General features: G+C 40.9%; 1 protein-coding gene across 2 annotated transcripts in view; it reads right to left on the reverse strand.

Moving 5' to 3' along the window:
• The window catches only part of Ralgapa2 (Ral GTPase activating protein catalytic subunit alpha 2), a 273,441-nt gene that overhangs the window by 209,342 nt on the left and 50,824 nt on the right, over nt 1-13,275 (reverse strand). For both annotated transcript variants that reach the window (XM_037205268.1, XM_028881854.2), the window contains exons 4-6: nt 8,012-8,069; nt 1,869-1,912; nt 550-727 (exon numbers count right to left, since the gene is read on the reverse strand). In XM_037205268.1, the coding sequence (XP_037061163.1) occupies nt 550-727; nt 1,869-1,912; nt 8,012-8,069 (280 nt within the window). The remainder of the gene's footprint in view (nt 1-549; nt 728-1,868; nt 1,913-8,011; nt 8,070-13,275) is intronic.

Genomic DNA, 13,275 nt, shown 5'->3' on the forward strand with positions numbered 1-13,275 from the left:
GCTGACCTTAAAATCCTGATCCTCCTACCTCTACCTCCACCTCCAAGTGCTGGGATCACAGGCTTATGCCACCACTTCCTGTACCCTAAGTTTTTTATTCTTTTTTTGGTGGTACTGTAGGTTGAGCTATGGCTTTCATTATAATGTCTTTAGGAATCCTCTGTGAATCACAAGGAATCATTCCTCCTCAGCTTCATCAGAATTTCTATTCAAGACATCAATACCAAGGAAACCTTCAAGGTAAGCTCAAGAGTAATTTCGAGCTGGGGAGATGGCTCAGAAGTTCAGAGCACTAGGCTAGCTGCTCTTCCAGGGGACCAGAGTTTGGCTCCCAGCACCCATGTCAGGTGGCTCACAATCACTTGTAACTCCAGCTCCTGGGATATCTGGAATCCTCTTCTGGCTTCCTTGGGTATCCATACACATGAGGCATATGCTTACAGACACACACACACACACACACACACACACACACACACACACACACACCCCTAAAACTAAAAATTAACAGAGTCATTTCAGCATGTCAACCCTGCTAATGCTGCTTACCATCAACTACACTAGGGCTAGGGTTGATGAGTGTCTCCAGTGTACAGGGCCCCCTGGATGACAGGACCGCTGGGAAACCAGGCACCAGGCAAGCGAAAATCAGCACCTGCTCTTCCGCACAGTTTGTCTGAAGTGCTTGAAGCCACAAAAGAAACAGTCTGATTCCTTCACATCTTATCTAAAAACAAAATTAAAAGCAACAAAAATCAAACATTAATATATTATTTGTAGAGCAGCATCAGTCTTAAGAAAAAGAAAGAGAGAGAGTGTGCATGTGTCTGGTATAGTATGGTGGTATAACATCTGTAATCCCAGCATGTGGGAGTCTGAGACAGGAGAAATCTCAAGTTTCAGGCCAGCCTGAGCTTCAAAGCAAGATCCTCCCCACCTCCAAAAAAGAGAAAGGGAAGGAAGGGGAGGGGATAAAGTATCATTAAAGTACAGAAGCTCTTCCTTCAGTAACAAGCAAGGATGCAATGTAGTACAAAGGCTAAAAGCTTGGGCACGAGAGTTAGAGGCCTGGGTTCAAATTCACCCTTTGCTACTGTCTAGCTGTGATACATGGAGAATCATTTGACTTCTCTGTGTCTTAGTTGTCCCATCTGTGAAATGGGAGGATTGAGTTAACTTGCATATGGCACAAAAGGCAGTGTCTGGCTCCCACTGCCATTTTGTAAGGCAACAATATCCCTATCATCAATGCTCAATTGTCCACAGGAGCAATGTCAGAGAGACTCTCCTTCTACATTTACACTAGGGGAGAACAGAGCAGAATTTCAGTCATGTTAACATAATGTTCTTTAGAGCTAATGGGACTCCGAGGAGCTGGCTGAGTGACATGGGCTGCTGTCCAGCTTCCCTGCCTCGTGTCTATACTCGGCTCCCTCCTGCACCTTCACCATGATCTGAATGGTGAGCAGTGCCCAACAGAACATGAACGCTTTTCACGCTACACTCACTTCCATCTCTACCCTATTTTTAGAATTCAAAACACACAGTCCTCCTTCTCTGTATTCCTAAATGATTAAAAAGATGTCAATAAAAGAAAATACATTTGTAAATGAGGATTTACAATGTGTTATCAGATGCAAATGAAACATACGGGAGGAGTTCCCACAGCCTTCATCACAACCATCCATAACTCAAGTTCCAGAGGATCCAACGCCCTCTTCTGACCTCTTCTGACCTCTGCTGGCACCAAGGACACATGTGGTACATACACATACACGCAGGCAAAACACTCAAACACATACAATAAAATAAATATATCTAAAAAATTTAAAGAAATATTCCATTGTACTTTCATCAGAAATGATTACCTTAATAGAATTTCCAGTGTGTAGAAGCTTTTTTAAAGTTGAACCTGGAAGTTTAAAACAACTGATTAGAAATAGAGTATACAAATAAATATTTAAGGTATATGAGGGAATACTTAGTATCTACATTTATTTTATTCTATTTTTTATTTAAATGTGTAGATGTAATGTATGTGTGCATGCAGGTACATGTATGTGTATGCACTGTTAGTGCAACTGACCTCAGAGCCAGAAGAGGGCACTGGATCCCCTAGAACTAGAGTTACAGCCAGATGTGAGCCACCCAATGTGTGGGTACTTGGAACCAAACCCCTGTCCTCTGCAAGAGCAGCAAGCATTCTTAACACAACAGTCCTCAAAATATCTGTTTAAAGATCAGCTTTAGAAAGGAAAAAAAAATGCATGCCTTTTCAAAAATATAAGACTGACCTTCAAAGGCAAGCAACCTCACAGGAGAAAAGATAATTTTAAATATAGTAGTACTTTGAGTATGAGCCTCTTAAAAAGTCTTTTTAAAAAGTCCAAATGACAGACATTCCTATTACAGAGACACTTGCTCATCCATCTCATTGCTGTCCTAGTCACAATAGCTAAGAAATGGAACCAGCCTAGATGTCCATCAACTGATGGGTAGATAACAAAAATAAGACATATATATATATACATATATATATATGTACACACACACACATATGTATACACACACACACACACAAAATGGAATCTTATTCAGTTTTAAAGAAAAAAAATGAAATGTGCAGGTAAATGAGAGGAGCTGGAGAAAATTAGACTGAGTGGGTCAGTCACCCAGGCCCAGAAAGATTTAAAAAAATCTCATAAAATGAGAGGCACTGGAGGTCCCCAAACAACACAAGTTGTTGCCATTCTTCTTGGTTGTCTACCAGAACTAGATGGTAAGACCCTGAAGATTTCGCATGCTTTTGGATGCAAGAGATAGAGAAATCAAACTGAAGCTGAGCCAGAAACTTCCTCTTGGTTGGGTAGCTTTCACAGTGCCTCCTACCTCCCACTAAGAGCACTGAGATTCCAGACACAGGCACTGTCAGGTCCGACTTCTATCTAGTGTGCCCTGTGCATGTGAACTGGAGCAGTTGATAACTGCACACAGTGAGCACATCCTGCGTGACAGGTCAGCGTTCCAGTCTGCAGGGAATCTGCACAGCACCTCCCAGCACTATGGCTTGTGCTGTTGGGGGCGGGGGCTTCTGGGGCCTCTCTGAGGAACAATTTACAAGGAGGTTCCACACCTCACACTGGGGTCTTGTATGGTCTGTCATGTCTTCTGAGAACAGAATTATCCATCTATGCATGGTTGCTCCTTTCTCTTTCCAAAAACTTGGATTTTAAGATGTTGGTCATATCTCATAGTATAATATCTCTGAAACATAGTAATCGGGGGCTAGAGAGATATAGCTCAGTGGCTCAGGAGGGCAGTGAACTTGCTATGTAGACCAGGTTGGCCTTGAACTCGAGATCCACCTGACTCTCCTTCCTGAGTGCTGCGAATAGAAGCAAGTGCCACAAATGACAATCTTTTAAAGATATTTTAAAAATATTTTCCAAGCTAAAAGTTCGTACAGATATTTTTAATCGAACTTTAATTGTGCAAAGTTCTTTCCTATTTTTATTTTGTTTTTTTTTCTTTAAAAACTTGTTCTCTGTCTCATGTCTCAAACCACTGTGGTGAGCAATACCACACACCATCAGTTGGTCCTTTCACAGGCAAGGTCGGGGGCACAAAGAACAATCCCCTGGCTGCTGATCTGCAAGGACCACAGCAAGTGGCAAGCAGAGGAAGAACACAGAATTTTCGGGCACTTCTACATCCACTCAAGTACACAGGAACAGCGGTCCACTGAAGGAAGTAAAATTCATCAAAAATTGTTTTAAAATGGATCAAGGACCTAAATGTGAAACATAACCATAAAATGACTAGAAAAAAATAGGCCAAGTGTGATGGTGCACTTGGGAGACAGAAGCAGGTGGATCTCTGTGAATCCCAGCCCAGCCAGTCTACAGAGTGAGACTGGGGGTGCGGGGGAGAGGGGCGGGGGGTGCCCCCCCCCCACAGCACATGAGCAAACACAGGAGATCTTTATGATTTTGTATTAATAACAGATTCCCATGGCCATCTGAGGAGCAGGTGGCAACTGATGGCTGCTGGGGGGGGGGGGGAGTCAACTCTTCAGGGCTGTGGGCCTGAGAAGCCATGCTCCAGGGCATGGTATGCCTACACCTATGCCCTTACAGGAAGCAGTAAAGGATTCAGCAATATTTTTTTAAAGAGAGAGAGAGAGTATAGGAAGTTTGGAGGGAAAACTGGTTGGACAGATAAAAGGGGGGAACTGGAGGGAAGGGAATGAGGAGTAGCTTTGATCCAAACACATTATATGCATGTATAAATATTAAATAAAATATTTTTAAAGATTCCTAGATATGACAATAAAAAGTATACCCATAAAAATGGCAAATTGGACTTCTTCAAAGTTAAAAACATTGTTCTTCAAACTACAGTAAAATATAGAGAAAATATTTCCAAGGCATATATCTGATAAGACTTCCATACAAAATACTGGAACCCCAAAAAATAAAAATTAAGAAAATAAAACAATGAAACTTTTAAATGGGTAGCCTTGAAATATATGTTACCAGAGACGCACATAAATCACTTAAAAAGACATTCAACACCATGAGTCAATGAGATAGAACAACCAAAAACTAAACACTGACCATAACATCTGCTATTAACTGAACTATTACACTGCTGAGGACATAAAATGATATAGCCACTCTGCAAAACAGTTTACCAGTTAAGTGTACTCTACAGGAGATAGGAAAGCTTATGTCTACCTAAAGACCTGTATACAAATAACAGTAGGTTTATGCATAACAGTCAAATATGAGAATCAACTGAACACTATATCAGCAAGAGAATGGATCAAATATGATGGCAAAGCCATACAATGGAATACTATTCTACTCAGAAATAAAAGGGAATGAACTCTTAGTACATAGCATACAGATGAATCTCAAAACAAGTAGAGTGGAAAAGATGCTGTGGTGGCTAGTTTTATGTTAACTTGATACAAGCTACTGTTATTTGAAAGAAAGAAATCTCAGTTGAGAAAACGCCTCAATAACCTGAGGTTGTTGGCAAGCCTGTAGAGGATTTTCCTAATTGGTGATTGATGAGGGAGGGGTCAGCCCACCATAGATATTACCATCCTGAGCTGGTGAGTATTGGGTTCTGTAAGAAAGACAGCTGAGCAAGCCATGAGAACCAAGCCAGTAAACATCAGCTCCTGCCTCCAGGTTCCTGCCCAGTTTGAGTTCCTACCTTGGCTTCCCTCAGTGATTCAGGATATGTAAGCCAGACAAACCCTTTCCTCCCCAAGTTGGTCATGGTGTTTCATCCGCCACCAATAACTCTAACTAAGCAGATGCCAAATAAACAAAAAAAGAACAGTGCTACCTGATTCCATCTAAACAAGACTCTAAAAAAGGCAAAGGCAGACCAGCGGTGGATTTGAAGCAATCCAAGTCATCAGTGTGTTTTGTTTTTTTGTTTTGTTTTGTTTTTTTTTTTTCTTTTATGGGTTTTACTTAGTATCGTATCTAGGGAATCTTGTGAAAATGTATCAGTGCTTGGGGAGGAGGTAGGGAAGAAGGGAACAGAGATATTACCAAGGAGGTTGAGGAAAATTGGGGGTGATCCTATGTTCATGACATTGCTTATATATTCTGTTTATTCCTCCCCCAATAAAGCTGTTTTATTATAATAAAAATCAGAGCCGGGCAGTGGTGGCGCACGCCTAATCCAGCATCGGAGCAGAGCCAGTGGATCTCTGTAGTTGAGCCAGCTGACTACAAGTGAGTCAGAAAGCAAAAGTACAAGAAACCCTGTCTCAAAAAACAAAAAAAAAAAAAAAAAAAAAAAAAAGAATCAGAACAGTGGCCTAGAAGTGGCTAGAAAAGAGACTAGATGTAAGTCTGTGATCAGACAGCTATCTACATGATAACAAAGGGCAAGAAGCCACTTAAGGATGGAGGAGGACAATGAGCTTATGGGTAACAAGGTGAAGGACCAGGAGAGAACAAGACCATGGAAAAAAAAGGAGATGAGACAACATGGCACCAAGCTGGCACAGTCCAAGATTAGGGTGCTGAGCCATTTCTGGAATTAGCACTTCATAAAGAAAGGCCATGACCTCATCTCCATGATCCTGAGGGAGTCAGAGGTGTCTCCAAGAAAAGCAAAGTTTCAGATGACCAAGGAGGTGAAAGAAAGGCCAAGCTGTGGGGTTATTGCTTAACCAAGAGAACTGGCTCCATGCTCACAGGAGCATGGGTTCAGCCATTCCCTCATGAACTTAGACAAGCAGGGCCCCCAGTTAGCTCATCCTGGCCATGATGATTCTTCCTGAATAGCCAAGACAGCTGCACACGTTATTCTCATTTACAAAGAATTAAATTTTCTTTAGTATATTTTGGATCTTGAATTTTTTTTTTTAATTTTTTTATATAATGAAGTTCAAGAAATGCTAGGGCAAACTTCCTCAGATTTAAGAAATTTTCTTTGCTTATTTGAAGGATTTAAAGATTAATGAGCTCTCTCAGAATAAAGATTCAGTCACTGAGTTCCACGGGTATATATATAGTACACATGCTTTATCTTCTTTAAATTTAAATTTGTAACACAAAACTCGAATTCAGTTTCTGTAAGAGTTTATTACCTGTTTTCATAGAAACAATCCTAAATTAGGATTAGAATTCTGGATTTTGGAATATCTACTGATGATGCCATTTTTTTTTTTTTCAAGTTCTTTGACTTTGTGCATGTTGCTCTCACAACCAGGAAGCCCTGCTCACCTTTCAAGGCTCCGGAGGAAGTGACTTCTCTTGAAGGGTCCCTCAACTTCTCCTGGGTGGACCTATTCAACCTTTCTTGTGCCTTCCCACTATATGCCTCTCACAGCAACAATTGCACTGTATTACTTTTCTCATCTATCTACCCATGGGGCAAGAGGCCTATCCAAAGCAAGAATGGTGACATGCTCTTTGTTTCTGCCCCAAAGGTTCATCTCTCCCCTCAATAAATAGTGAAAGAAATCAATTATCAAATAAAGTCAGATTCCATTCATTCCAAGGCTCACACCTTCCTCCACTGTAGGCAGCCAACTGTTAAGAAAAGTTGTTTCAAGTGCAGAGTCTTACAGGTCGGACTGAAGCAGGAACTCTTTAAAAACCCCATGCAGAACTCATAATGGGTGCCCTGGAATGCTCCAGTTAGGTGGGCATTTTAAATTGCAACTGTGCTGTCAGATGTAAAGAGCTGGGCAGAAGGGCAACAATGCCATTTGCTTTCTTTATGCAAGTTCCCTCTGGCTGCTACTTCTGAAAGTATTCAAGTGGGAATTTTGAATCAATAATGCAGGCTTAAAGAACAATTATTTTTGGTAAGGAATAATGTACAATTATTTAAGAAAATACTCAAGATCAGTGTTTCTCGACTTCATATGCACAGGAGTCCTTTTGTGTCTCTTGTTAAAAGACCACCATGCTCAGTGGGTCAAACTGGGGCCTGAAATTCTGCACCTTTAGCACACTCCTGGGGAGCCCATGGGCTACACCTCAAAGGGCACATTTAGAATGAGAGATTTAATTTTTTAAAATGTATCCATGGAAAATTTAATACACATATACAATCTCTTTTGATCATACTCATTTCCCACTCCCTGCTCCAACTCCTGCTGGACCCCCTCCCACTAGAGCCCCTCCCAACTTCATGTCCTCTGCTCTTTTTTAACCCCCTCCCTCCTTCATCCACCTGTAACATTAACAGGCTTGATCTCATGCAGGGCTTGGGCAGGCAGCTGCAGCCACTGTGAGTTCATGGTGCCAACAGCGCTCCCCAACTCCTGACTCTCACAGTCGCTCCACCCCCTCTTCCAGGCTATTTCCTGAGCCTGTGGTGGGGGAGCCTGACTCCGCCAGCTGGACTTGATTTTAATTACCACACCTTTAGTTCTCTCTACAGGCTACCTTGGTGGTATTAGCTACATAAAGCATTGCTGAAACCTCAGCTGGTAGAAATCCGTACCACTGATAGAGTGCTTTCATCTTACCTATACTCTGGTAATGCCATCGAAAGAAAATTCGTTCAGGTAGAAACTGCAGTATTTTCTACAAAATAAAAATTTATAAAAATGAAATACATTTTTGTGATAGGCCCATATTACTTACCTCCCCTTCAACACACAAATAAATAAATAGGTGTAAGTTTAAAATATATGTAAAAATCTCATAAAATTAATGCCTCCAAGTAGGTCTTAAGATTGTACTTATGAAAGTATCCATTAGTGGGCAACAAACAAATTCCTGAAGAACAGGAAGACTGGGCTAATAAAAGTAGCCTCACTACCAAAAGCTGGCTGTTGAGTGAGGGAGTCAGCTCTTCAGGGATATGGCCCCCGGAGACTACCTACGCTCCAATGGATGGTCCTATGCCCATGCTAACAAGAAGTACTAAGTGACACGATGGATTTAAAAACAGAGCACATGAAGTTGAGCGGGGAAAGGGAAGAATTGAAGGGAATTTGAAAAGGGAGTGGATTTAATCAAAATACATTATATTTATGTATGAAATTCTCAAACAATTTTTAAAGATTTGATTATGCGCTCTCTCTCTCTCTCTCTCTCTCTCTCTCTCACACACACACACACACACACACACACACACACACACACACACAAATCCAAAACCCAAATCAATCCTCCCTCTGACCCCCACTCCAGAGCACAATCTGGTAAATTATACTTAGATTCTAAGATTCCTTTATTTTTAATATAACTACTTAAACTATTCATTGTATTTCTGTATTTATTGTTGAGGGGTCAGAGGACAACTTTGGGAGTCAGTTTTCTCTTTACACATGTGGGTAACAGGGACTGGAGTGGGTTGTCTGGCTGATAGCACACACCTTTGCCCACTAAGCCAATTCACTGCCCCAGCAATTACTCTTTTTTAATACAGAAAACTGCAAATGGTCAAAATATATCTATTGTCATTGGTAATACGTTATCACTGTGGGACGAAAATCCCTATTCTTGCATCCTGCAGATGTGTGAGTCTATAATCGCAGCATTCTTACAGGGATATGGGAGGCAGAGACAGGAGAATCTCTGGAAGTTAGCTTGCTGTAAGCAGCTGTGAACAACAGCAGAGCTTGCCTCAACCTAGGTGGAAAGCAAGAACCAACAACTGTCTTTTGACCTCCAGGTACACACTGTGGCATGTGCATACCTGTAAACACACACATAAGCATGCAAAAATGAACACTTACACACACATACATACATAGACACTTCAGTTGTTTGAACATAACTGGCCCCCATAAACTCACAAGGAGTGGTACTATTTGCAGGTATGGCTTTGTTGGAGTAGGTATGGCCTTGTTGGAGGAAGTGTATAACCATGGGGGTGAGCTTTGAGGTCCCATATATGCTCAAGGCATGGCTAGTGTCTCAGACCACTTTCTGTTTGTTGCCTGTGGATCAAGATATAAGAACTCTCAGCTCCTTCTCCAGCACCATGTCTGCCTGCATGCTGCCATGTTTCCACCATGACAATAATGGACTAAACCTCTGAACTGTGAGTCACCTCACTTAAATGTTTTCCTTTATGAGAGTTGCTGTGGTCATAGTATCTCTTCACAATAATAGAAATCCTAACTAAGACAGACATACACATACACATAAATAATTTTTTTAGACAGTATCTCTCTATGTAGCCCTGGCTGTCCTAGAACTCACTATGTAAGTCAGGCTGACCTTTAACTCACAGAGAACCACTGACCTCTGTCTCCTGATTGAAGGTGCAGGCCACCATGCACAGCTTTAAAGAATTACATTTAAAAGGGGATCAGAAGATGTGAAAGTCAGTTCTTACTACGGAGAGCCTCATAGTTGCTGTGCAAGTGCTCTACCACGGAGCCACATCTCATCCCTAAAAAGTCAGTTCTCTCTCTACAAGCCAGCTCCTTAAACTATGGGGTGCAACTCCAAATAGCATCACCTAACAGTGTAGCAGTTACAAAAAAAGTTGGCAACAGTCCAAGGTTTCTGAACAAGCAACAACCAAAAACTAATTCAAATCAAACATCATTAGAATGAATCTAAGATATGGCTAGCAGTACTTGACCGTGTTGTACTGCACAATTTCACTGCCGACTTGGTTCAAAATACACAACACACACATTCTGCACTTCCTAAAACACCACAGCTCAGATCTGAAACTACTGTATGTTTATGAACTCTAGTGCTTTTATGAAGTATACACGTTTTTTGCTCATATAGAAACACAATGGTTTAATTATAGGCAACAAAGAATTCCATTATTTCCTACAAACATTCTTCAGAACATAAGCATTAAATTAGTGCATCTTTGGTTTGTATTGCATTAGTGAGCTTGATTCTTAAAACTGTTAGTTGAGTTCAAAATCATTAAATGAACGTTGGCACAAGATTAGGACAGCATTTCTAGCAATTTCTAAAGTGGCCTTAATGCATTTCTGCTACTTTATACTACGTATTTTTGCAGAGTGGCATCCTCAGCATTGAAAGTCAGAAAATAAAAACAGTGATCAACTGTGAAAAACTCTGAAGACATCCTATATCTTACTTCAAATACTCTGCTAAAATCTAATTCTTAAGGTAAAAACAAATAAGCACATCTATCTTATTTATATGCAAATATGATTCCAACTTTAATAAATGGTAAAACTATATGTATATCAAAGAATTATTTTAAAATGAGTTTCTTTGTGATCTATTATCAATAAATGTTTCATTTGAGTACCTATTTTATACCTATATAACCGAGGTAGAGTAAAAATTTCTCTGACAAAAGAGGATCATGAGCCGGGCGGTGGTGGCGCACACCTTTAATCCCAGCACTTGGGAGGCAGAGCCAGGTGGATCTCTGTGAGTTCGAGGCCAGCCTGGACTACCAAGTGAGTCCCAGGAAAGGCGCAAAACTACACAGAGAAACCCTGTCTCTAGGGAAAAAAAAAAAAAGAGGATCATGAGTAGAAAAAGTTTAGGAAATCCTGCTTTTTAGGATGACAATTAAAACTCACATGAGCCTTGTTCTACCAAAAGGATATAATCTTTAATGCCCCTGTACCCGCTCCCCCACTCTTCCACGCCGTGCCTGTGGAATACAACACATGGGAGCAAGAGCCCACAGAGATGAATAGCCACAGCCAGCTAGAAACTGGAACTCTGGAATTGGACTAAAATGAAGGACTCCATGTCTAGGCTGCTGCCAGACCAAACAACTCAAGAGCCACCTATAGCCACAACAGGGTCAAAGTCAGTCAGTATCTTTGGTAACAAATTAACAAGAATCTTTGCAAGACAAGTTCTTTGGAAAATCTGCTACAACGGAGTTACTAGAAACAGATGACAGAAGAGTAGCACCAGGGAAGGAATGGGAAGGAAACAGGGTGAGCAGGGGAGCCACTGTGAGCTGAGACGGAGCTCTGGAGCAAAGGCCCAAACAACTAGAGGTGAGACCCTATACTCCAGCCTAATGGAGAAGAGAGTGTGAGCAGGGCTGGACGGCTGAGGCACTAACAGCCAGAGGCTATCAGTGGGTGCCACTCTTGTAAGGGGTGGCAAACCCTTGAAGGAGAATCTGAGCAACACATCTTTTTGTGTGCCACAGCAATATTGAAACTATTAATTAGGTTACTCGCATCAGATTAAAAGGCTGGAACACTAAGAGAAGTGTACCCCACTTCAGGAGCCCAGATGCCCCCCAGCTTTGCTTCCAAATTCAGCTGGAAGTAGCTTCATACAGATGGAAGTCTTCTTCCTCGGAGGTCTTCCTGTGCTTTGCTGCCTGCTTCCTGACAGGTCATTTTGCTTGAGCAGATGGCACACCTTCTTCTGAGTTCTCCTTTAAGGGCAGCTCCCAGCTACATGGCAGGATAACCTTTGGATACCATTATTCAAGAAGGTGCTAGGTGAATTAAAGATTCGGGGTGGATCTTGTCTTGATCTACATTAATGTCCGACATTCCCTTTGCTCTTCAACCAAATTGGCACTGAGTCATACTTCTCAAAACACATATTTTTATTCCTCACTTGGTTTTCTTTTATTAGTATATAACAAAGAAAAGCACCTTTTAATATGAGAAAACAGGTTGGGCCGTGGTGGCACATGCCTTTAATCTCAGCACTCAGGAGGCAGAGGCAGGCGGATCTCTAAGTATGAGACTAGCCTGGTCTCCAGAATGACTTCCAGGATGGCCACGGCTACACAAAGAAACCCCGTCTCAAAAAAAAAAAAAAAAAAGAAAAGAAAAGAAAAAGAAAAAGAAATATATATATATATATACATATATATACATATATACAAAAAAACAGAAAATGCATCAAGTAGATGTGAATAAACATGTCTGCATACGTCTAAGTCTGCAACAAAAATCATCTTCAATTCACTTAAGGTCATGACAATCATTGTTACTTCTCAAAATAATTCAGATTTATAAATGAGTCTGCTTTAAAGATATTGAGAAATATTCTCTAAGGTTTAGATATGAAACATCATGTCCAATGTTTGAGGTAATAATATCCTAAAAGGACCTGTGAGATGGATTATGGAAATGCACTTGCTACCAAGCCTGACAGCCTGAGTTCAATCCCCAGGACCTACATGATGGAAGGAGAGTATTAACTTCCACAAGTTGACCTCTGACTGTCACATGTGCTCCACGGCACATGCACTCACACACACACACACACACACACACACACACACACACACACAATCAAAATAGTTCTTTTAAAAGAATATATCCTCAAATGACAAAACTTAATACAATAATTCAGAGACTGAAACAATATCCATACTGCCACTTCTTCCTGTACACTAACATTGTGAGGGCTGTTTTTTATGGATTAAGTCCTATGAGGGTCAATAAATATAAAACCAAACACAACTACCTAGTCTAAATGCTAAGCCTGTACCTCAGAAGTCCCAGATGGAGCCTATCTTTGGTGAGGCAAATGCAATCTGGCATTTCTTGTACTGCAGCTGATATTCTAAGCTATACTGCTGTGAATGCCACATAAGCTATTGACATCTTGTTTGTAGTTTCACTGGAGAATAAAATAAAAAAATATTCCAAGAAAGCCACACAGTGTGAATAAATATTACTTTTCTGGAAAACACATGACTCTGTTTAATGCTCAGTGCTCAGCTGCATCTATATGGTAATCCATTACAGCACACTCAAAATCGAAATTAGGTATTACTACCGATCAGCACATCAGGGAATCTGTCGTTCTTTTAACTGATTATCCATAGCTACTTTTTCTTCAG

Source organism: Peromyscus leucopus, chromosome 4, assembly GCF_004664715.2.
Source record: "Peromyscus leucopus breed LL Stock chromosome 4, UCI_PerLeu_2.1, whole genome shotgun sequence".
NCBI lineage: Eukaryota > Metazoa > Chordata > Mammalia > Rodentia > Cricetidae > Peromyscus > Peromyscus leucopus.